Consider the following 25,780-nt stretch of genomic DNA (forward strand, 5'->3'; position numbering starts at 1 on the left):
TTAAGATGGTAAATTTGATGTTATGTGTTTTTTATCACAATAATAAAATAAATAGAGTCAGGGATCAGTTGCATGTGACAGAGACCTAAATTAATAGTGGTTAACTGAGGCAGAAGTGTATTTCTCCCTGACAGAAGCAGGTGGACTAGGGCTTTTATGGTGGTTCTGCCCCATGAAGTCTCCCAGGCTCCTTCTATCTTGTTGTTTTACAGCCATCTCTAGGTTGCTGCCCTCATTCATATGGCCCAAGGGGGCTTGCCACCATGTCCACTTTCCAAGCACAGGATGGTGGAAAGGCAGAAAAACAGCATGTCCCTCATTTTTAGACCCATCCTGAAAGTTGTACCCATCCCTTTCTATCACCTCCCATAGGCCAGAACTTATTCACACGGCCACACCCAGCTGGAAGGGAAGTTAAAAAACGTGATCTTGGGGTCAGCCTGGGGGCACAGTGGTTCAGTTTGCGTGCTCTACTTCAGCAGTCCAGGGTTTGCGTGTTCAGATCCCACGTGCGGACCTCCGAACCACTCATCAAGCCATGCTGTGGCGGTGTCCCATATACAAAGTAGAGGAAGATAGGCACAGATGTTAGCTCAGGGTTAATCTTCCTCAGCAAAAAGAGGAAGATTGGCAATGGATGTTAGCTCAGGGCCAATCTTCCTCACACACACACAAAAAATGTGATCTTTATTCTGGTCGATGCACTAAAATCTGGAGGTTCCATTACTATAGAACAATGTTTCTCAACCTTTTTTTTCATTATTGCCTCTCCTGGGAGAAATTAAATTTCATTTAGATTTCATTTAAATCTAATGAAAATCTAAATCTAGGTTAAATCTAGATCTAGGTTAAATCTAGATCTAGATTAAATCTAGATTAAATCTAGATTTAAATGAAATCTAAATGAAATTTAATTTCTGCCTAAAGAGAAAAATTAAGTATTAAGAAATAAGATTTTGTTGGGTAAGGTTGAATTTTGCTGGGCCACTAACCATTGTAACATCTAGGATTTTTTTAGCCCCCAAGAACCACTTTTTGTCTCCTTGAGGACAACCTGCCCTCCCCAATTGAGAATGCATGCTTTAGAGTAAGGGGTGAACAGATATTAGCATTTTCTGCTACACAATGCACATTTTTGGACCAGTTTCTAGATAGATTATTAATGCTTAAACACACTACACAATTCTTTTTGAAGAAAACTTGTGGTGACCTTTGATACACCTTATTTATTTAGTTATGCTTAATTTTGGTAATGATTGTGACCATATACAGGGTGGAGCTGGGTTCAGTTCCCAGTTTTGCTCCTTAAAGACTGTGCAAAATACTTCTGTAAGCCTCAGTTCCCTCAACTGAGAAAATTAATACTGACTTCACAGGTTGTTAAAATTAATGGCAACAATGCATTGTCAACTGCAAAGCAACATAGGGCTAGTGATCATTCTTTCCAGCAAAGAAAGGAAGATGGAAACTTCTTAGGATAAAGACTAAGTAAGGGCCAGCATGGTCTGCCCTTGCCCACTTTTCTAGCCTGTTTTTTTTTTTTTAATTTTATTTATTTATTTATTTCCCCGACCAAAGCCCCAGCAGATAGTTGCATGTCATAGCTGTACATCCCTCCAGTTGCTGTATGTGGGACCGGGCCCCAACACAGCCCGAGAAGCGGTGCGTGGGTGCGCGCCCAGGACCCCAAGCCTGGTGGCCAGCAGCGGAGCGCGCACACCTAACCGCTAAGCCACGGGGCCGGCCCTCTAGCCTGTTCTTGCATAACTGTCTGCTCCATCACCCTTTCCTCCTTCAGTTTCTCAAAGGGGTAATGCTCCTTCCCATGGCACAGTTTTTTGCTCATGCTGTTTCCCTGCCTGGATGCTGTGCCTGCTCCGCCTCCCTAACCTACTGCTTAGTAATCTTACCCACCCTAGATATCCAGGTTGGCATTACTCCTGAGAAGACCTTCCTGATCCCCAGACTTGGTCAGGTCCCCCACCATATGCCCTGACGGCACCGCGCCTGTCATCATTCAGCCGATATGGAAGGCCATGTTACGTTTATCTGCAGTCCTATGGTTACCGTCTCCTTCGGCCACTGGAACAAGGAAGGCTTGTGAGGGTTTCCGTCTGAGCGCAGTGGCAGGCATCGTGCCTGGTACACACTATGTGCTCAGTGAATCCACGTAGAGGAGTGAGTGAAGGAGCGAGCGAAGGAACGCTCCCAGCCCGGCTCAGCACTGCGCCTGCCAAGCGCCGCTTGGCTCCGCTGGGGGCAGACCAGGTCACCTCCCAGCGGCTGAGGCGCGCGCGCACTGCGCATGCCCAGCCGCCAACTTCCAGAACCTTCAGTGGAGAGGCTACAGCTGCAGCTTGCTCCGCTCACGCCGCCCCTTGGTGTCTGTGTTGCCTTCGCCGATCCCGCCGGAAACGCACTTTGGGAGGAAAGGTAGTGGTGGTGCCGCTGGGGCCCTCTCCTCTCAGCCCCGTGGCCGTCCCACAGCCTCCGGACCCGAGGAGGCCGCGCTTCCGTGCTTGCATTTCCACACGAGGCTTGAGTTGAGGCTGGAGGGAACGATGGCCTCAGAAAGGGCCTGGTCGGGGGCGGAGGCCGCCAGGCGAGGCCTAGGAGGGTCCTTCGACCGTGGGCTGCGGTGACTGGGACACAGGTCTTTTGGACAACAGAAAGGAGGTGTTGGCGTCAGTTAGGTGTCACTCACGGTGCCATCTTCCTTTTTATCTAGAAGGGGCCAATTTCCTCTGGTAAAATTTCCTCTGGTAACAAGCAGAGTAAGAGGACCCCCCTGGAGGCCCCGCTGAAGGGCAGCTGTTCCGTGTGAAGCCCCCCCTCAGGGCCGGTCTGTAGAAACCAGGCAGCAGGGGGGCTGCCCTCAGCTCAGGCCTGTTCGGTTTCCCATGCCTCCTTTTGGCAGTTGGCTTGAAAACTCTGAGAGAAAACATGTTTCTGAATGGGCAGAAGGACAGAGGAAATCCCACCGAAGTGGCGTTTATGGGTAGCCAAGGCTTTTAGGAGAAACAGAAAGCTGGTGAGAGGACATCGCAGGCGTTTCTCACGGCCTTGGGAAAGGAGCCAGGGAGTATCAGCACTGTTGAAATCAACAGGTTAATTCCCAGTTTCCCTTTGGACAGAGTTTTAACCTTTTTGCCTCAAAAAACTCCAGTTCCTGTCCCCGAGGAACCACATGCTGATGTAACCCTGGAGCCTTGCAGACCAGGATTCTGTTTTCACATGTGCTCCCCCGCCTCCGCCTTCCGACTTTTTGGTTCTGGAGCCAGTGTGGCCTGTTTAATTATATACACAGCGTGACAGACTGTCACAGTGAAAATACATCTTCCTTTTTACTTGTGAAAGGGGAAGTTTCTCTCATAGTGAAACCCCAGGCCTGTTTGGATTTCTTGCAGTGTGGACTTTCCCTCCTCTCGGCAGCTACTGCTAGTATTCAAGGATGCTGACTTGAAAAGGGTTTATTTCTTGCAAGTCTCAGAAGCCCCTACTTAGCATTCGGATTTTTCTTTTTTCTTCTTTACTCCCCATGCACGGAGTCATTCCTTCCTTCCAAAATATTATAGAGGGAGATGGTTGCAAGCAAATCATAGTTTTGGGGGGTCTCATATCCTGTCTGCATCTTAGGTAACAAAAAGAAAGGAATAAGTTCTTTCTTTACGTATCTTAATATCTGGCCTTCTGGTTTATATTATATTTTTGTCTAAAGCTTAAAGACTGGATTAAATCTGTAAATATGCTATCCTGAGAGGGAATGTCAGGACATCATTTACAGAACAGCTGTGACTAAATCCTGGCAGTAAATACGTTTTTGCTCTGTGACTTTTGGCAAGTCAGCTTATAGTCTGATAACATGTAACCATAGTCATTAACAACCTGCTGCCTAACTTGAAAAAAAAATTATCCTGAAAAAGGGTAAAATATTTTTGTTCAAAATATCTGTATTTGTTTAAAGTGATTTATATTAAAGTTACTTATCTAAGTAACTTTACAAGAAAAAAATCCTTGTTCTTGAAACCTTTCATTTACTCTTTATCATTCATTTATTTCATTCATCGAGCTTTTTTGTATTATGATTCTAGACGCTGAGGACACAAATATGAACAGTAATCACTGCCCTAAAAGAACTTAGAGTTTAGTCGGGGAAAGCAGCAGGTAAATTAGCAATTACTGTAGAAGTATATAATAAAGGATTGTACATGGTTATTGGAGGTGCAGAGAAGGTCACAGGTGTGGCTGATGGGCTCAAACACAGCTGTTTGAATTAGGTCTGGAAGGGAGAGTTGGTTGGAATCTGTTACTACAAGTGGGGAGGCATTCTGAGCAGGAGGCATGAGAACATATGCCAAATATCGGAAACTCCGAGCACTTGGGCAAGAATGAAGGGTAAAGTGATAATGGGGGAGTGGTGAGAAAAGAGACTAGAAATGTAGCAGGAACCAGAGGATGAAGGGCCTTGTAAATCCCTACGTGGTGAGGAGACATTGAAGGATTTTAACCAAGGGAATGACATGAGATTCATAAACACACACACGCATACACATACCCTGATATCTACATCTGACCTTTGTCACTAAACAATATTTTAATCTTATTTTACATAAACATTTCCTTGTATGTGCATAGTTTATATAGTTTAAAAAATAGTTCTTTATATTTGCAGTCTGTTTGCTCTGAGTGCTCAGCATTGGAGTTGTTTCTATTATTTCAGTAATACAAATCCTCTTATTATTTTTTCAAAGATTTTACTTTCTTGGGATATTTTCCTTCTTTGGAAGTATAGAGACAAAGATTAAAAACATTTTTTTGTCTTCTGTAACATTTTGGCAGATTACTTGCCAGAAAGATTAGACTGATTTTGTTATGCCCCTGTCAGTATGTAGATGTACTGGTTTCCCAATCCTCTTGTCGTTTGTATTTACTTTTGTTCATTTAATATGTGAAACTTGGCACCTGAGATCAGTGTTTATTTCAATTTCTTATTGACATTTTAATTTGTGTTGGCTTAATATCTGCCTCTTCTGCCTTTTCAAGATCACTTGTCAAGTTGAGTCGGGGTATTGACTTTATAAGTGTATGTCAGTTCTTTACATGTTTTGAATAGGAAGCTTTAACCCATTTTCAGTTAAAATATCTTTCTATTTTGTTGCCTTCATTTCTTGCATAAATTTTTATTGAAGTATGACACATTATAGGCTGAATTCTGTCCCCCCCAAATTCGTATGTTGAAGTTCTAAGTGCTGGTACCTCAGAATGTGACTGTATTTAGAGATAGGGTGTTTAAAGAAGTAATTAAGTTAAAATGAGGTCATTAGGGTGGGCCCTAGTCCATTATGACTAGTGTCTTTATAAGAGGAGATTGGGACACAGACATGTACAGAGAAGATGATTTGGAGACACAGGCAGAAGACAGCCACCAGCAAGCCAAGGAGAGAGGTCTCAGAAGAAACCAACCCAGCTGACTCCTTGATCTTGGTCTTCTAGACTCCAGAATTGTGAGAAAATAAATTTCTGTTGCTTAAGCCACCCAACCTGTGTTTTTTGTTATGACAGCCTTGGCTAACTAATACAACCTATATACAAGAAAAAAAATAATGTACATATATAGAAAAGTGCACCAGTATGGCTTAGTGAATTTTCACCAAGTGTCAGTGGCACGACAGTAGCCTTCCCTTCTTCCCCAAAGGTAACTCATCATAGGTGAGTTTTGCCTATTTTTGAACTATATAAATGGCGTTAGATGGTATGTCCTATTTAGTGTCTTATTTCTTTCACTAAATATTATATTTGTGAGATTCTTCCATGTCATGCATGGAGGAGTGGTTTGTTCATTTTAATTGCTCTACGGTATTCCATTGTATGACCGTATCAAAAGGTATATATCCAGTTGATGGACATTTTGATTGTTTCTCATTTGGGGCTAAAATGAATATTGCTGTTATGAATGTTCTTGTGCATATCTTTTAGGGCACATATATGTGCATTTCTGTTGAGTATATTACTAGGAGTGGAATTACTTGGTCATAGTGTGTATATTCAACTTAAGAGTTGTACCATTTATGCTTCCACTGTTTATTTCTATAATATGTACATATTCTATAGTTGATTATTTCAAGCTATGAATTATTGCCTAGTAGTGTATAAAGTGTGGATTTAAGTTACTTGATCTCCTAATTAACATCTAACTCTCCCACCAAAGTTTGTTAAATAGTGATTTGTCTCCAGTTGCAATCAGATAGCGGCTGGGCTGGAGTTGTCTGAAGGCTTGACTGGGCTGGATGTCCAAAATGGCGTCACAGGCCTCCTCCATGTGGCCTTTTCCTCCACTGGTATAGCCAGGGCTATTAGATGGTCCCTGAAGACTCCTCCATGTGCTCTCTCTCGCCAGCAATACAGCCTAGGCACTGGCAGTGGTGGCTGTTGCTGCTGCTGCCATTGCCACCACCACCACTGCTGCTACTGCTGCTGCTTCTCCTCTTCCACCTCTTTTTCCCTCCGTCCTTCCTTCTCCTTTTTCTTTTCCTCTTCTTCCTTCTTCTTCACTATGTAGTTACCTTTACACTGTTTTCTGTTTCTTCATACTGCTTTGATTTACTGCCTAGTGTCCTTTCATTTTAGCTGGAAGGACTCCCTTTAGCATTTCTTGTAGGACAAGTCTAATGGTAATGAACTCCCTTAGCTTCTTTTTATCTAGAAATGTCTTCATTTCTCCTTCATTCTTGAAGGCTAGTTTTGCCAGATACAGAATTCTTGGTTGACAGGTGTTTTTTTTCTTTCAGCGTCTTAAATATGTCATCCCACTGCCTTCTGGCCTCCATGGTTTCTGATGAGAAATCAGCTGTTAGTCTTATTGAGGACCCCTTGTATGTGACAAGTCGCTTCTCTCGATGCTTTCAGGATTCTCTCTTTGTCTCTGAGTTTTGACAATTTGACTCTTATGTATCTCAGTGTGAATCTCTTTGAGTTTATCCTGCTTGGAGTTCATTGACCTTCTTGCATGTGTAGATTCATGTATTCCATCAGATTTGGGAAGTTTTTGGCCACTATTTCTGCGAATATTCTTTCTGCCCCTTTTTCTCTTTCTCTTTTCCTTCTGGGACTTGCATTTTGAGTATACTGGTTTACTTAATGATATCCCATAGGTCCCTTAGGCTCTGTTCACTTATCTTCATTCCGTTTTTTCTTTCTCTTCCTCAGACTCAATAATTTCAATTTTCCTATCTTCAGATTTGCTAATTCTTTTTTCTGCTGGCTCAAAAAGCCGGTGAGACCCTCTCATGAATTTTTCATTTCAGTTTTTTACTTTTGAGCTCCAGAATTTCTGTTTGGCTCCTTTTTATTATTTCTGTCTCTTTATTGATATTCTCATTTTGTTCATACATCGTATTCCCAGTTTCCTTTTATTCTTTGTACATGGTTTCCTTTAGCTCTTTGAGCATATTTAAGACAGTTAATTTAATGTCTTTTTCTTGTAAGTCCAGTGAATATCTGGGTTTCCTCAGGCATGGTTTTCTGTCATTTTTTTCTTTCCCTTTGGGCCATATTTTGTTTCTTTGTATGCTTTGTGATTTTTTTGTTGTTGAAAACTAGACATTCTGAATATTAGAGTGTGGTAACTCTGGAAATCTGATTTTCCCGCTCCTTGGAGATTGTTGATTTTGCTTGTTGATAGCTGGAACTGTCCATTTGTGACTTGTCCAAATATTTTTGCAACCTGGGAATTCCTTGTTGTGTGTGGTCACTAAGTTTCTCTTTCGTTATCTCTATGGTCAGCCAGTAACCTGACATATCTCTATAAATATGGGTCAATAGAAGTAGAATGACACACAGAAGCTGCTCATGTGTGTTAAGGTAAAATTTATGCAAAGTAAATTTCAGGAAGTTATCTTGGAGACCTGAATCAAAGTTGAATTCCAAAAATTACTTTTGGATATCTTCTCTCAGGATGAGGAAGTTAGATCTCATCCTTTGCAATATATACTTAATTCATACCTGAAATAAGTAAAGATTTTGTTCTCTTTTTTATATGTCTTTATCCACAACTTAATAAGCATTCCCTTCTGATCCCACCACTCAGTGGTACCTCAAGTCATAATCTAAATGGATTATGTTGAAAATGCTCTTCTTTTCTACCTGCAGAATCAAGAGGATTTGCAGGTCAAGAAATAGAAGAAATAGCAGATGCAACAAAAGTTAGCTTTTGGGAACTAAGAGCCCCTTTTGTATTATGCTGTAGTACCACAAAAATCAAACTTGATTTTAAAATAAAGCATATACTTCCCTTGAAACCAAAAATGCCTATTATGTTTGTAGCAAACAAATGTTAATATATAGCATTAATAATAAAGCTTACTCTAAAACCTTTTTCATTCTACTTTCTGAGAATCTCCACCTGCCAAGAGGATTGTGGAAACTTTATTTGTTTTAGTTTTTATTACAAAAATAATAGTTATTGTTTTGCTTTTCAAATTAGAAAATTGAACGTGCATTTTCAAACTACATTTGCTACTCCCTCCAAGATTCAAATGTACTTCTGCTGGTAGGAATGATGGTAGTGCTCCCAGTTGAAAATTGTGCTCTAAGGTTTTCATCTCATGTTATGATGTCTACCATTGTGGATATATTCTTCCTATCTTACTTTTCTCCTCTGGCATTGTGGTATTTGTTATTTAGGCTTTGTAGTTATTCTCATGTCATTTGTGAAAATTCATTTGTTGTTACTTCGATTGTAAACTTTTATTTTGAGTGATTTAGCTAGATGTAGATATGATGTTATTACTTATACCTCTGTTTTCCAAAAAGATGTGTCATTCTAATTTAATTAGTTTTGTTTTTATGTTCCAAAAACGTATAGGATACTTCAATATCTGAGGATCTGTGACTTGAGATTCTAATGTTTCTGGTGTTTTCTGTCACAATCCATTCTTTCTCTCTAAGCTAAATAATTGTTTTACTTAGTCTCAGAGGTATGTCGAACTATTTACAGAGGTCCGTACATGTATATGGATGGTTTATATTCACAATGCCGATTCTGTGATTCTTGCTCCCTGGCCAAGCTGAACTACTGCATGCTCCTCAGTAGGAATTTCACTGAGAGTTAAATTACTTTGAGCAGACAACTTCTTCAACTTTTGTTTCCTTTGTCAAATCTTCCCTGAACACACCACAGCCCTAGGTCATCTCTCCCTCTCCTAAATAATTCTTACCCTTATTTTACCATTTATAATGTTGACTCTTTTACCCTACGACCGTTAGCATTCCCTCTGGATAATGATGAGCATCAACAAGAACAGATGAGACAACATGGATGCATGTGCATTTCATTTATTTATACTGATTATCAGTTATTAGGAGGTATAACTGCTCTGTAAGACCTAAGTTCATTAGCATATATGCTTTAGTATAATTCCTTATAACTAATAGATGATTATTATTTTTTTTTTTTTGTGAGAAAGATCAGCCCTGAGCTAACATCCATGCTAATCCTCCTCTTTTTGCTGAGGACCGGCTCTGAGCTAACATCTATTGCCAATTCTTCTCCTTTTTTTTTTTTTCTCCAAAGCCCCAGTAGATAGTTGTATGTCATAGTTGCACATCCTTCTAGTTGCTGTATGTGGGACACGGCCTCAGCATGGCCGGAGAAGCGGTGCATCGGTGCGCGCCCGGGATCCGAACCCTGGCCGCCAGTAGAGGAGTGCGCGCACTTAACTGCTAAGCCATGGGGCTGGCCCTAGACGATTCTTTTATGGATTATAAAGTAATTAAATAAGGAGGCCGTTAGATTGAGGTGACTGTAATGCCTTGGTAGCCTATGCAAGCAAACCAAAACCTAAGCCAGAGTCAGTGCACTTGAATCTGAGAAAATGAAACTTAAGAACAGTCAATCACAGGGGCCGGCCCCGTGGTGTAGCGGTTAAGTGCGCACGCTCCGCTGCTGGCGCCCCAGGTTCGTACCCCGCCGCACACCGATGCACCGCTTATCAGGCCATGCTGTGGCAGCATCTCACATAAAGTAGAGGAAGGTGGGCACAGATGTTAGCCCAGGGCCAGTCTTCCTCAGCAGAAAGAGGAGGATTGGCATGGGTGTTAGCTCAGGGCTGATCTTTCTCACAAAAAAAAAAAGAACAGTCAATCACAAACAGCCAACTAGGCTTTCCTGAATAAGACAACTGCTTAAGCTATAGCCAATTAAATAATTTCCTTGCTTTGCTTCCACATTTTCTCTATAAAAACTTCTCCCCTAGCTCCTGTCAGTGGTTAGGAGCATTGGTTAGGGGCATTCCTAACCACCTTTGGTTTGGAGCTACCCAATTTGAATGGATGTATGCTCAAATAAACTCTGGAAAAATTTGTGTGCCTCAGTTTATCTTTTAACAGAATTATCCTTGTTAATTACACAGAAGCCTTCCAAACTCCTCCTCAGAATTACTACTAAGGTGGACCCAGCTAGACCACATATTGTTTTGCCCCTACTTACGGTTTATTTCATTACTACATGGGCTTTTCTTAATAAAACATCATTAACAAGATGAGAGTTCATATTACTGACACAATTTAGAGTGGCGCATTCATGGTTTAGTCTCAATTTTACCCTTTATTCCATTATTCAAATTACAACTTTGATCTCTGTTCATCTCACTCTTATGATTGCAAGAATATAAGCATTCTTTAATTTTATCTTAAAAAAATTTACCCTGTTTTGTATCTGTATGGTGTTCTAGTGATATTTAATGTTCCCCTGATTTAACACGTTATATTTTTACTAACTAGCTCTTAAGACATATGTTGCTTCCCATGTAATAGATTCCTTTTTTGATCAGCGTTACTTACAAATACCACTTATCTGAATATTAGTATTTCTTTTCCTATCTTTTGTTGTTAGTGACATTTGGTTTATATATGTGTTTTGTTTCCTCAGCTAGATTAATGATTTAGAGGTCAGGTACCATGTCTTGATTGTCTTTGTTTGCCCCATTGGATCTTGAAGATACTAGGTACACAGTAAATATTTGTTAAGTTGAATTTGATTGAACTGAGAATATTCCAGGAATCTTTCCCTTTCATCTCCTATAATAATTTGAAAGAAGTCTTTAGTTTCTAACAAAAGAGCAAGTTTGTGCCTCAGTGGTTCTAGAGGTAAAAAATTTTAAAAAGTGTGTTATTATGGTTAATAAAATAGTCCAGATAGTCTTGGAAATTTTAGGAATAACTTGTAAATAAGAACGATTAATGTCTCCTAGGGCCCAGATCTTTGAGGTCAACCCAGGTTTCTTCAAAACTAGCCGAGTATTTCTAGTGTCATTTGCGTGTAAGATTACCCAGACATAAGGTATATATATTGGTGTCCCTATGGCCTGAAGCGAAATCTTTGCAAACTGATATGGTCTGTTCAAGGTGTGTGATGAATTAGGACACACTCATGATTTTTAACATTTGGAGGTTATAGAACTCTGTGAGAATCTGGTAAAAGCTATGGATATATATGTATTTATACATTCTGGTTATAATTTTAGGGAAATTGTTTAGCCCTAAAAATCACACATCCAACTTCTCCTTTTTCTCTTCTCCCCCTTTCCCATTCTAAAATTAACGAGGGAGTTTCTTTCTTGCATCTGAGCCTAGGAAATGAGATGGCTGTGTTATTCTGGCTGTAATTAGATTTTTAGTGTCCTGGGAAAATGTTGCATAATATGTAAACAACACATGCTTGTCTCTATCACTAGTGAAAATAAGACAAGTTATTTTCTATTTTGAAAGCAGTCTCTCTTAGAATGAAACTCTGGAGGGTATGGATTTCCTCTTCTCAACAGCTATTGCTGCTATTAAAGCATTAAACTTAGTTTTGAAACATTTTTCCTTTTGAAAGTCATATAAGCACCTGCTTAAAACCTTACTTCTCTTCCCACATAGGGGCTCTCGTAGTCTGGTAAACAGTTTTCCAGTACACATATTGGATATTGTAATGGGAGAAGGTCATCATTCCTTCTGTGCCTATCTGGTCCTTTAACAAAACGTTTTAGTAAGCTTCTCTTTATTTCCAAGTTTATTTTCTCCTGAGGTTTAAGAACTATCTAAAGTCTTTGGAAAGTTATCCTGTCCTTGGAGGGAACACCGATTTCTGAAGGATTCTATCTATGGCAAATGTCAGTAACTCATTTATTCATTCAGTCAACAAGAATTTAGTGAGCATTACTATGCACCCAGACCAAAGATCCAGTGGTAAATAAGACAAGTGTAGTCCCTGCTCTCATAGAAATTTGTGGGGATAGAGAGTGAACAGATAAAGAAATAAATATATAATATATTTACAGATAATGATAAAGGCTGTAAACAAAATTAAAGGAGACTAAAGAGATTGAGAGTGATAGAAATGGTGCTATTTTCAATAGATTGGTGAGGAGAGCCTTCTCCGAGCTGGTGATAATTGAGCAGAGACCTGAGTAAAGTGAAGGAGTGAGCTATGGTAATGATGGGAATATGTTTGCTGTGCTTGAGGAGCAGGAGGAGGCCAGTATGGCTGCAGTAGAAATGTGGAGAGTGAGAGTGGTAGGAATGAGGTGGGAGAGTTATGTAGAGCTTTATAGACTATGATGAAGGATTTTGGATTTCATTTAAAGTGTGATGGGATGCTATTGGAAGGATGAGACCAGGGGAGAGCCATATCTCATTTATGTTTTAAAAGTATTATGCTGGCTGTTGTGTAGAGATAAGTGGTAGCAGGCACGAGGGTAAGCAGGGAGACTAATAATGACAAACACACTATTATCTGATGACCTGAAATATATCCAGTAATAGTTTAATATTAGATTTTTAACACAAGCCATTATGTTTTAGCCTAGCATGGAGAAAGAAGTTCTGGTATGTATATGACTCTATTTTCAGTTCACATCTTTCTCAGAGACGAGTCGTTTCACGAAGGTCACTCAGAACATAAATCCTAGCCCTTTAAGATTAACACTTATAATTTAGTGTCTTTGAAAATTGGTTTCAAATGGAAAATTGGTTTCCATTTGCTTAAAAATTTTTCCTTCTGATTAAAAACAGTAAAAATGTTCTTTGTAGAAATTTGGAAAATAAAAGCAAAAAGAAATAAAATCATCTACAATCCTGTCTCCTAGAAATAGTATTTTAATTAACTCTTGACAGTTATCTTAGCAACATTTCTGAAAGATCGCTATTTCTCTTTCTCTTTTATAGATGAGAAAACAGAGGCCCAGGCAGGCCTTAATGACTTGTTCAGAATTACCAGAGTAGTTATGTCATATTGTTACTGTTCTGTTGAGGTTCTCAGCCAGCCCCTGAATGGAGGGAGAACAGTGTTAGTCAGTTATCAAGATGTAGATATGGAACAGTGAATTAACTGAGTATGGTCTGGCAAAGAAAATTGAGAGACGAAATTACAGTCATTTTCCCCTTTCCCTCTTCTTTGTAGGAGGCCAGTGTTCTTAAATCAAGTTGCAACATTTTGATCATTGTGGCCCATAGATTTCCCCAGAAAAAGAGATTCTCCCTGGAGATTTATAACATGACCATACTACAGTATATGTGTACATTTGTTCAGTGTACATCAAATTTTATTTATATCAAACATAGTAGATTTTCTATCCAGAGAGACAATTCTTCTTCACCTCTGGTCTAACTTCCCCAAGAAGATAGACTTTTATTTTTATAAATATCTGTCTAGGCTTCTCTTTCTGAGCTAGATATCTGCATGAGCCTTGTTTTCTGGCTTATAATTTTTTAAAATCTTATTTAAAAATTTTTGTATTTGTGGCAGAGACAAGTACACTTTCCCTTACAGTTTCTATCCCTCATTGCAATTAGGTAAGGCAGTACCTTGTTCTGGACAAGGTAATGTGAACTGCAGCGTTTGAGAGCCAGTATGCCATTTCCATCTTTCTCTTTCCTGTCATGGCAACCTGTATTCCTGAGTTAGCATAGAGGCCCTGCCATCCTCCTTGGAACTGTGTGTGAGCAAGAAATAAACTTTCATTGTGTTAGTTCTTTAATGTTTTTGGAGCTTTGTTACTACAGCATAGTCTAGCAATCTTAAACATTATTTTTTTGTGTGTGTTTTATAACATGTATGTAGATTGTAAATATATAATGATGGTGATGGCATACAGGCTTCTATGCTTTGCTAATTTCTGTCTCTCCAGCATCATTTCTCAATATTCATACCTCTAACTTTATCCTTATATTCTCCCAGATTGAACACACCACACTGTCTCACACTTCTGTATTTGTGCATGCTGTTTCCTCTACTGGAATTCACTTTTCCCCTTCTATCGGATTCTCTCTGTCACCTCTCAGATAGCTATGCATCTTTCACATTCCAGATCACTATTACTTTCCCAGGAAAGACTTCCCTGATTTTCTCTATTTTCTTTGTACATTTGGAGTTTTTTCAGTTTAAATTTATTTACCTTTATCTCTGTCATCAATAGTAAATTATAAACACACTATATAGTCATTTCTTGTAACCTGCTATGTAATGGGCATAGATAAATGTTAAATGAATGCCCTGCTTTTGACAGAGAGTATTTTAAATCCTTATTGGTTTAACACCTTCCTGAAAATTAGTTGACAGTCAGTTGAGAATAAGATAAGTGACCTTTTGTATAGATTTAGGAGGTCAAGAAGAAAAAGAAAATGAGAGGGCAAGAAGGATAGATTCTGCCACTTGCAGTTTTGCTGTGACCCAGTTAAGGCTCCCATAGTAATGGTCATATACTGTATTCCTTTGTCCTATACCAAAATGTGATAGCGGGTTTCTCTATTTCTCTCTTTTTTTTTTTTGATATTGCATTAGATTTTTATTTTTTTTCCAGTTTCTCCTATTGAGGGCTAATTGGCATATAACATTATATTAGTTTCAGGTGTAGAATGTAATGATTTGGTATTTGTATATATTGCAAAATGATCACCAAAATAAGCTAGTTAACATCTGTCACCATACATAGAAATTTTTTTTCTTGTGTTGAGAACTTGGAAGATCTACTCTCTTAGCAACTTTCAAATATGCAATACAGTATTATTAATTATAGTCACCATGCTGTACATTACATCCCCAGTGATAGCTTTCTTATTTTTCAGTTTTGCTATGTGAAGTTGCTTGATATTCATGAAGATGTCTCATAATTGGTAATATTCTGGAGTTCTTTGTTTCTTTTCTGGTTTGTTTTGCCTGTTTAATGTAAAATAAAGTATGTGTTCAAAAAAATTAAAATGTGTAGGTACAGATTAAAGAATAAATTTTTATGTACCCACTACCTAGCTCAAAAATAGAACTTTACCATGGTCCAGAAGCCCCTGTGTGCCTCTCCCTGATTGCATTCCCTTCTCCCCTCCTGAAGTAATCACCATCCTGAATTTTATGGAAATCATTCCTTTGTTTTTTTTCCATCATATATGTCTTTACTCTTAAATACAATGTTAAGTTTGCGTGTTTTAAAACTTTATAGTAAACGGAATCATGCTGCGTGTACTTTTCTGTGACATGCTTCTTTTGTGCAAGATTATTTTTGAGATTCATCCATGTTGATGTGTATAGTTGTGCTTCGTTTATTTCCACTGCTGTGTAATATTCCATTGAGTTAACATACCCTAATTTGCTTACCCACTCTATTTATGGACATTTGGATTCTGTCTAGAGTTCTGCTGTTTTAAACAACGCTGCTGGAACTTTCTCTCATATATGTCCTATGCAAGAATTTATCTATGGTATATACATAGTAGTAGAATTACTAGGACATAGAGTGTGCACATGTTAAATTTTATAAGATAATACCAAACTGTTTTCTAATGTAGTCATAGCTGTTTTCTCTTTCACCAGCAGTGGAAGGGCGTTCCTCCTTGCTCTGCATCCTTCCTGATACTTGGTATTATCCAACTTAAAACTTTTTGCCAGTCTGGTGTTGTGAAATGGTATCCCATAATGATTTGAATGTACATATCCCTGATTACTAATGAGGTTGAACATCTTTTCATATGTTAAGGGCTTGTACTTTTTTCTTCTGTGGAATTCCTATTCACTTCTGCTTCCCATTTTTCAACTAGTTGCCTGTCTTTTCATTTTTTTAGTCATAGTATTTCTATATATATATATATATATATCCTAGATACTAATAATTTGCCAACTAAATGCATTGCAGATATCTTTTTAGTGACTAATTGGATATGGGAGGTGAGGGAGATGAAGGAGTATAGAATTACTCCCAAGTTTCTGGTTTGGAGAACTGAGTGGCTGATGGTGCTATTAAGTTAGGACATGGAATAGAGGAGGAGAAATAGATCTGGGGAAGAGAAGAATTAATTTATTTTGGAGTTTGATGAACCTGTAGGATATCCAGGTGGAGATGTCTCATAGAAAGTTAGCTGTAAGGGTCTGAAGCTCAGGCCAAGCTCTGTTATGCCACATTGGTCCTGAAGGAATCTTGTATGATGGGCCTTTAAGGAGACTACGTTTGGAAGGAATATGGTAATTCTTAAACTCGTTTTTCCTCTACACATCTCATCTTCTTTTTCAGGCTATGGATTCTCCAATTTAAGCTTCTTATGAAAGAAATGTTCCAATCAGATGACCCATCAGACACTTCATCTTAGTTATAATTACTTTATTACTTTTTTGGTCTCTTAGCAGTTAAATAATCTTTCTTAATATTTCCAGGAGAGCGTATTATTTTTATTCTGAAAAACATCCAGCGTATTTTGTCTTACATAACATGCAGAGCATGTATCTAGATTTTAAAATTTCTCCCATTGCTCATTCATGTGTAGTACTTAATCACACAAGTTATTCCATAAACACTGAAAACAATGTAAGAAATATATACATCTAAGAATTCTATTTTGTATAGTCTTTCATTAAATAATACTGTTTTCACATACATTTCCAGCTGTTTCTATGTTTTTGGAATTTTGTATATATAACCACCAGAAGAATATGGGCTCCTTGGGAAGATGGCAGTAGAAGTCCATGGGGTAAAAATCTTTCTTAAAAAAGCAGCTCGTGAGCCAGCCCTGATGGCCTAGTGGTTGAAGTTCAGCATGCTCCACTTCAGTGGCCCAGGTTTGGTTGCCGGGTGTGGAGCCACACCACTCATCTGTCAGTAGCCATGTTGTGGTGGTGGCTTACATAGAACTAGAAGGACGTACAACTAGAATATACAACTGTGTACTGGGGCTTTGTGGAGGGGAAGAAAGAAACAGATTGTATTATCACTTTGATTGCATACCTTTTAGTTATTTGAGATTCTAAAACCTCTGATAAGCCCAGAGGTGGAAAGATCCCTTGATAACCTTTAAAAGATAGGCAAGGTGAGTAAAGTGTCAGTAGCAGGGCTAGGACTTGGCACATTTACTAAGAATGTAGCACCTGAGCATAGCTTATAGTATAGTGCCAAGGCATAGTTACTACTGAACAGCTCAGGATGATGAACCATCCACCTCCCTGCAGGAGTAGTTGCAGCTAGTGAGGTGACTGGTTGGTCATCTTTTAGGAGAACTGCAATCCGGGGACAATTAGGGCTTGACATGTACTGTATGTAGGGAAATGATGGCAGAGGCAGCCTCTCTTTGGTCCATCGTATCAGTTGTACAGCGATTATGCTTCTCTCCGTGTTTGATGAGATCTTTTAGACCTGTAAGAAGAGAAAGGGGGTGTAAAAGTGTGATACTCTCAACTCTGGCTTCAGTCTGGGTTCTACTTGGAACATACTGAGTTCACAGGCAACTCCAAGTCCTCAGGTGAAGTGTATGGTTAGCTTTCCTGGTGCTACACAATCATTGTGGATTATAGGAGCTGCTCTTTTAAGGCAAGGAAAGGCTGGGGGGGAAATTTGGCAGCTTTGCTTGGATAGTTATAGCTCTACCTCAATGTTGAAATGACCTATTGACACTTCTAGACAGGTAAGCCAGGGTAACTTTTGATACCACACAAGATGGCACCTCAGTAGAGGATGCATGGTGGTAACACACTTTTAAGCCAAGGATCTCACAGGCAAGCCTGATGCAAATATTTCTAACTTCCCAAGATTGACGTTTCTTAGAGCAGTTCTTCTGCAAGCAACAGCAGACCTACCTTTGCTTGCTAATTGCTTTCAGTAAATTCTGGATGGTCTGGGACTCTGGATTCAGACATCTTTTCTCCCCATTCTTTTTCATTGTGGCACTGTAGAAGTAAATAGGAATGGAAATATTTAAAACAATGTTGTACCAATAAAACAGATGGAATATACAGTTTTTAAGTCATACATTTAAGTTTCACCCTAGATGTTTCTCTTTGCTATATAGAAGTCTTAGAATCATCACAAACTCTTTACCAATTTGTGGTCATCATCACATATTTAATATATGATTACAACCAGGGAGGTGATCAGATGGGATTTTACTCACATGATCTCAACACGTGGACAAGATTGACTTGCAGGAATCATTTCAATTTTTTCTAAGGATCTTCGATGAACAGGTCGATCACTAATCTTAATGCAGGCACAGCGTGTAGTTCTAGACAGAGGTATTCCTGTGGGAAAAGAGACAGGTACAGCAAGAGAGGTTAATGCAGTTTTCATTTTAGGCATTTAATGTGGATTGGGTAGTACTTAGCAGAACCTGCATCCCCATGTCATCACATAGTCACTTAATCTGAGAAGGAGTGATCCCATTATAATGCAGCTCTGAATAATTAGTTGATTATTTGAAAAAATGGAAACGTTTTGATTTTAAGATCATACCCTTGAGCACAGTTCATATGGTTAACTAAGCTGAGTTAACTAAGAAGGTATCTGTGTCATCCTCTCCTCATTCCCTCACATTTTCTCTGTCTGTCCTCCCTCTTTCCCTTCCTCTTCTGCTCCCACCCTTCTCCTCCTCTTTGTTTTACTCCACTTGCTTCTCTGACTATAAACTCTGTGGCCAGAGGGAATTTCTGCTCATTTACCTTTCATTTATAGGTAGGCTACGAAACTTTTGCAAATACACGATTTCTGTATTCATAGAATTTATACCCAGTCCTACTTCTGACCTTACAAATTAAATATCTTTGATGTTCCTTACCTTGAGTTCCACTCAGAGTCAGAAAGATAAGGCAGAAAATAAGAACAGCACTTTGGTTCATGGTGCTGCGACTGGAGGTTCCTCTGCAGTAGGCTCAGAATGTCTAAGCAGTTGAGCAGTGTCTCAGAAAACGTGAGGCTAGAATGCAGTATTTATTTGCAAAGGCACTTTCCCTCTCTTAACTTTGATTGGATAACATTTCAGTTGACTCAGCAAAACCTGCTGTGTCTGTTCCTCGGGGAAGTCCCACGTTGCAGAATCGAAGGTATTCTTTATTTTATTGTGGCTTCTGAGTTATGGAATTTCCCTCCACCCCCTTTTCTTCAGTGAGTGAGTTAGGTTTCACTTTCCAAAACATGGAACTGTTTCTAGAAAAAGAGAACTTTATTGCATATAAAAGTAATTTTTTTAAATGGAACTTTAATGCTCATCTTTCACCTCCTGCAAAACAAAAATGTCAACTTAATCCTCAAGTCAAGGTCCTAAATACAATTTTAAAATGAGTGTAGCTTAATACTGTGTTTTGAATCCATTTTAATTTGCAGCAGTAAGGCATGAATAGGAATATCTTACATTTATTCACTTTATGGGTTTCAGAGATGTCATATACTTTCTCATTTTATCCCTATAGTAGCCCTGTAAAAAGATAGGAAAGTTTTCTTCATTTTATGTATGGGAGAATAATCTTAGAGGTTAGATAGTTGTGTTAAGTCCAACAAGGACTGCCATCCATTTAGTCTAACTGCAAAGGGTTCCAGGACCCAATTCCAGCGTAGGTATGTGGAGGCTTCTCCACACCAACAAGCGGTTATCCGATGCCAACAGGGTGTCCGAGAATTCAACTCATTTGTGACACCATCTACCCAGAGACAGAATCAGATTCCACGGGTAGAAGGCTCAGTCCCACAAGATGACCCTCCACTTAAGATACCAGTCTCAAGTCCAGGTTGTTACCTCTACTTCTGACTGATTGGCTGTAATTGATTAGAGGTTCCCATGACCCCCTCCTTGAGTTCAATTAATTTGCTAGAATCGAGAACTCAAGAAAACCTGTTTACTCACTAGATTCCTGATTTATTACGAAGGATATTAAAGGATACAAATCAACAGCCAGATGAAGAGATACATAGGATGAGGTCTGGAACAAAGGAGCTTCTGTCCTTGAAGAGCCTGGAGCCCAGCATGGTGGCACATGGAAACGTTCTGGTTCCCCAACTGGAAGCTCTCTAAAAAAGAGGGCAAGGAGCTATCCTTTTGGGTTTTTATGGAGGCTTCATTATGTAGTCATGTTTGACTAAGCCGTTGGCAATTGACTTCACCTTAAGCTCCCCTCCCCTTCCTGGAAATCAGGGGATGGGACTGAAAGTTTCAATCCTCTGATCACATGGCTGGTTCTCCTGGCAACCAGCTCCCACCCTTCGGTAGTGTCCAAAAGTCACCTTCATTAACAGAAACAAAACACCTTTATCACTCGCAACACTTAGAAAATTCCAAGAGTTCTGGGAGCTGTAGGTGGGAACTATGGACGAAGACCCACATATGTATGAGAAATATATTTTGGTTATCTGAATGACCAAATACATATTTCTTATAAATCACAGTATCACGCTATGATGCTTTTTCTCAACATTTATTTTAAACTTCTGTAATTATTTTCAGAGGCTAAATAATTTTTAAAAATTCCTCGGTAATACCAATTTTTCATCCTTTGTAGATAAATCTAATTTTTGGAAATAATTTTCTGGGCATAGCCCTTTGATCAAATGCTGTACAGTAATAGGTTTGGTCTTCTTGGACAAGGTCAGAGATATGGAACTGACAGGTTTCAAAGAATTCCAGAAATGCTTTGGTCATTCATAACATTAGAATAAGTGAATAGCCTCTAACGTAACTATTTCTGGGGAAAACACTACTCATTTGGGTATCTGATATCTTGTGTGTTAGTAAACAAATTTTATGTATCGCAGTCAGTCCCTGAATGAAAATATCATAAGATAACATAGGCTGGAGTGAGAGAAAGATTCATAGCTATGGTATGGTTATTGCAAAAAACAGAGGAAAACAAAGGATGTTTTTTGAGGAAATAAATATAAAAGAGGGGCATGAGTAGAGAGAGACCTTGAGAGAACAGGCTGGAAATAGGTTGATTTAAGATGGGTACAGCTGTAAGAGACTGTCAAATGCAAAGCAAAGGAAAAAAAGTGTTAGCGATTGAACGGGTAACAGTAATAACTGAAATTAGCACAGTTTCAACTGGATGACAAATAGGGGCAAAACCTGTTTTTTTTATCTTAGCATTTGGTAGTACTTGGCTGATTATTCACAGCAGATATCATCAGTAGGAAGCAGGTGACACCCATATAGTGTAACACATGTTGGGCCTGACAGTGGAAGTTCAGCAGTAGCCAAGGGATATAATAATCTGGTTGTGTTCTTTGCAAGTGATTGGCAACAGAGAATCCGAGATGAAATACTGTTCCAAATGCAGGCTGGCAACAGAGAATCCGAGATGAAATACTGTTCCAAATGCAGGCATCACCCTGCAGTGGGAAATCTGGTGCAGATGATGATACTTGGAACCAAGGGAAACATCTGGGAGGTCTTTTCGCAGTTAGCTAGGCTGCAACAATGTAGGGATAGGCCAGGGGAAGGCAGGGCTTCCATCCTAGGATTAGGCAAGTGTACCTGGCAGGTACTGGCCCAAAACTTGGCGTAGAGGCCAAGATCAAAGCCTATATCTGCAAAGTGGGCACATATGACTTGGAACCTCAAATGCAGGAACTGTCATCAGAACAGTGAGTGAGTTGGTGCTGGGGACAAGCAGGAATTGCTGGAGTGCCAAATACTAGGTGGGGCTGTTCCAGGGATTGGAATAGAGCTGAGCTTTCAAGTGGGTAAGTCAGTGAACTTAGCTGTGGGAAACTGGAAAGACAAAAGGAAAGGAAATGAGGCAGAGACTGATAGAACCCATAAGACTTTCACCCAGCAGAGAGGCTTTCTTCTGAGGAGGGAAAGGCCTATGAGAGACAGTGACATGGAGGGGCCCTCCCATAGCTGTTTGTGCAGAATAAAAATTGGATTGTGAGTAAAAATGTCAAAAATTTTCAGGGAAATCTCTGACTTCATGGATGGAAGAGGCTCTGAACAGTTCAACGTTAAACAATAAAAAAGATACATGGTGATAATTTTACTTTTGTTAGTATCTAAGTTCTCAACTAAGATGCTGTCTATATATTAAAGTGAAGAGAGTTGAGGCAGATACCTGCAAAGTGGACTGAATATCTGTTATTAATAAGAAAATATTTCTTATTCATTTAATTGATTTTTTATTAAACATTACTTAGTGTTAATTATGTGCCAGGCATTGTTTGAAGTGCTTTATGAATATTGACTCATTTAATCCTTAGATAGTGACTCATTTAACCCAGTAACTCAAGCTCTAGAGTCCATGTTCTCAGCAACTTTTGTTATGCTGCCTCTCCAAGAATATTGTTCTGGATTTGTATTTCTGATTTCCATTCTATCTGTCTTAATTGGCTGAAGCCATCTTTTGAGGTTATTTTGGTGCCTCAGTAATTAAACACCTAGAAAAAGTTTAAGATGGATCTATCTTACACTGAATTTCATAGTAAAATGAAAAATGCTGTGGTATATATATGTTATACACATATGTATACAGATATACAGGTATGTTAGCCAGTAAACAATCACATAGATACACATTTATTCCCTTACAGTATTTTTTTAAAAGGTAGTTTTCTTGCTTAAAACAGACCATGTTCAGTTGGATTCGTTTTAGAGTATATCAAGTATTGTGTGTCCTGGAATTTTTGTGACTGGGGGAAAAAGACATTTGTTTCTTCCTAAATTCTGAAATTTGTATTCTAATTGTGTGAAAATATGTAAATTTGTATTTATTTTACGAGATGGATTTTATTGCAATTTTTAAAATATCACAAATAGATCTTATCATTCAGCATCTTGTTATTTCTGCAACTAGACAACTCCTAGGTTTTATTCATCAGCCTACTAAACTCTTCTTTTATCAGAAATATAGATCCCTTCCAAAATTTTTCTGATATTCTTATTTTGTGTGTGTGTGTGTGTGTCTGTGTGTGTGTGTGTGTGTGTGTGGAGATCAGCCCTGTGCTAACATCTGCCAATCCTCCTCTTTTTTTTTTTTGCTGAGGAAGACTGGCCCTGGGCTGACATCTGTGCCCGTCTTTTTCCACTTTATGTAGGACGCCGCCACAGCATGGCCTGCCAAGCACTGCATCAGTGTGCGCCTGGGATCCGAACTGGTGAACCCTGGGCCGCCGCAGCGGAGCACGCGCACTTAACTTAACCGCTTGCGCCACTGGGCAGGCCCCCTGATATTCTTATTTTTAACTGTTGTGTCTTGCTGAATCATTATAAAATGTCCTTTGTCTCTGCTAACAATTTTTATCTGGTCTATTAATGTAGCTACTCCAGCTCTCTTTTGGTTACTGTTAGCATGATGTATCTTTCTATTCTTTAACTTTTAACCTATTTGTGTCTTTAAATCTAAATTATGTCTCTTGTAAAAAGTGTACAGTTGGATCATGTTTTCATGTTTTCTTCTGGCTTTTGATTGGAGTGTTTAGTCCATTTACATTTAATATAATTAATAATAAGGCAGGACTTATATTTGCCACTTTGCTATTTGTTTTCTAGATGTCTTGTCTTTTTTGCTTCTCTGTTACCCCTTTACTGCCACCTTTTATGTTAAATAGATATTTCCTAGTATATCATTTTAATTCCTTTTTTTTTAAACAGCTTTATTGAGACTTAATTTACATATATACAGTTAACCCATTTATGCATACAGTTCAGTGATTTTTAATATATTCAAAGAGTTGTGTAACCATCACCAAAATCAATTTTAAAACATTTTCATCACCGTAAAAAGAAACTCCACATCTCTTAGCCATCACCCTCCAACCTCCCCACCCTTCCCAGGCATAGGTAACCACTAATTTACTTTCTCTCTTTATGGATGTGCCTATTCTGGACATTTCATATGACTGGAATCTTTGTCATTTCTTTTACTACATACTTTTGGGGTTATTTTCTTAGGGTTTCCCTAGGGATTATAATTAACTTATCTTAAAACAATGTAGTTTGGTTTAATACCAATTTAATTTCAATAGTATAAAAAGACTTTTCTCAGATATAGCTCTGTTTCCTCCCCCTCATTTGTGCTGTCATACAAGTTAAATCTTTATACATTATAAGTTAATCAGTACAGTTTTACAATTATTACTTTTTACAGTTGTGTTTTAAATCAGAGAAGATACAATTATACCATCTTTATATTTACCTATGTCGTTCTCTTTACTGATGCTCTTGGCTTCTTGTGGATTTGAGTTACTGTCTAGTATTCTTTCATTTAAGTCTGAAGGACTTCCTTTAGTATTTCTTGTAAAGCAGGTCTGCTAGTGACAAATTCTTTCAGTGAGTTTTTTTTTATCTGTAATGTTTTGATTTCTCCTTCATTTTTTCTAACGTTAACAGCTTTATTGAGATATAATTTACATACCATATAATTCACCAATTTAAAGTATACAGTTCAGTGGTTTTTAATATATTCACAGAGTTGTGCAAAAATCATCTCCTTCATTTTGAAGGATCATTTTTCAGGACATAGAATTCTTGGGGACAGTATTTTTCTTTTAGTACTTTGAATATGTCACTCCATTGCCTTCTGGCTTACATAGTTTCTGATGAGAACTTAGTTGTTCTAGTCTTATTGAGTCTCCCTTGTACTTGATGAGTCACTTTTATCTTGCTGCTTTCAAGGTTCTCTCTTTGTCATTTGACAGTTTGACTATGATATGTCTAGGTGTGGATCTCTGGAGTTTGTTGAGTGCCTTAAATGTGCAGATTAATGTTTTTCATCAAGGGGCAGAAGGAATATCTGCCCCTTTCTCTCTACTTCTCTCTCTTCCCATTATACATATCTTGGTACTCTCGATGATGTTCCATACATCTCTGAGGCTCTGTTCATTTTTCTTTATTTCTTTTTCTGTTCCTTGGAATGAGTAATTTCAATTAACTTGTCTTCAGCTGATTCTTTCTTTTGCCAGTTTAAATCTGCTGCTGAATCCCTCTAGTGGATTTTTCATTTTGGTTATTATACTTCTCAAAGCCAGAGGTTATTTTTTATAATTTCTTTTTTTTGATATTCTCTATTTGGTGAGATGTTGTTCTCATACTTTCTTTTAATTCTTTAGACATGGTTTTCTTTAGTGCTTTGGACATATTTATAATAGCTGATTTAAAGTCTTTGTCTAGTAAGTCCAATGAGGAAGTTCTGGGCTTAAACCAATAAGTTTCCCAACCTTTACTGAAGGGCTCTGTGTATGTGTTGTGGTGCGCCTTCCATGCTCTAGCAAGCAGTTTACAACTGTGCCTTAGCCTTTACTTCCTGTTTGTGCAGAACCTCAAGGTCAGCTTGAGGTGAGAGATTAGGGCCTTCTCGGGTCTTTTCTGAGTATGCACACAACCCTGCACATACATGTAGCCTTCTAGATTCTTAGAAATATGGTGGAGCTTTTCAAAGCCCCCTATAGACATCTCATTTTACAATTTTTCCTTTACACTTTTTAGCCTCTTATTAGACCCAATTGGTATGGCCACCTCCATAGTTAACAATTGTTAAACAATTGCCACTGATTGTTTTCAGCATAAATCC

At 38.6% G+C, this 25,780-nt stretch overlaps 2 protein-coding genes across 2 annotated transcripts in view; one reads left to right on the top strand and one right to left on the bottom strand.

Moving 5' to 3' along the window:
• Nucleotides 1-2,378: 2,378 nt before the first annotated feature.
• ART3 (ADP-ribosyltransferase 3 (inactive)) overlaps nt 2,379-25,780 on the top strand; it is a 124,313-nt gene continuing 100,911 nt past the window's right edge. Inside the window, exon 1 of the mRNA XM_058547286.1 lies at nt 2,379-2,433. The gene's annotated coding sequence lies outside the window, so the exon portion shown is untranslated. The remainder of the gene's footprint in view (nt 2,434-25,780) is intronic.
• On the bottom strand, nt 16,643-19,167 carry CXCL10 (C-X-C motif chemokine ligand 10). Its single transcript, XM_058547282.1, has 4 exons — nt 19,066-19,167; nt 18,406-18,532; nt 18,092-18,181; nt 16,643-17,651 (listed from the first exon to the last, which is right to left on the bottom strand). Exons 1-4 carry the CDS (start codon nt 19,124-19,126, stop codon nt 17,615-17,617), a joined length of 315 nt encoding a protein of 104 aa, XP_058403265.1. The 5' UTR covers nt 19,127-19,167; the 3' UTR covers nt 16,643-17,614.

This window comes from Diceros bicornis, chromosome 8 (genome assembly GCF_020826845.1).
Source record: "Diceros bicornis minor isolate mBicDic1 chromosome 8, mDicBic1.mat.cur, whole genome shotgun sequence".
Classification (NCBI taxonomy): domain Eukaryota; kingdom Metazoa; phylum Chordata; class Mammalia; order Perissodactyla; family Rhinocerotidae; genus Diceros; species Diceros bicornis.

What these genes read in the sequence shown, in the direction of transcription:
- CXCL10 (XM_058547282.1), bottom strand. Translation starts at nt 19,126, where the DNA reads ATGAACCAAAGTGCTGTTCTTATTTTCTGCCTTATCTTTCTGACTCTG. An exon ending in GACTCTGAGTGGAACTCAAG is followed by an intron (nt 18,533 to 19,065) that starts GTAAGGAACATC and finishes CTTTTCCCACAG; the next exon opens with GAATACCTCTGTCTAGAACT. An exon ending in TGTCCACGTGTTGAGATCAT is followed by an intron (nt 18,182 to 18,405) that starts GTGAGTAAAATC and finishes TTACTTCTACAG; the next exon opens with TGCCACAATGAAAAAGAATG.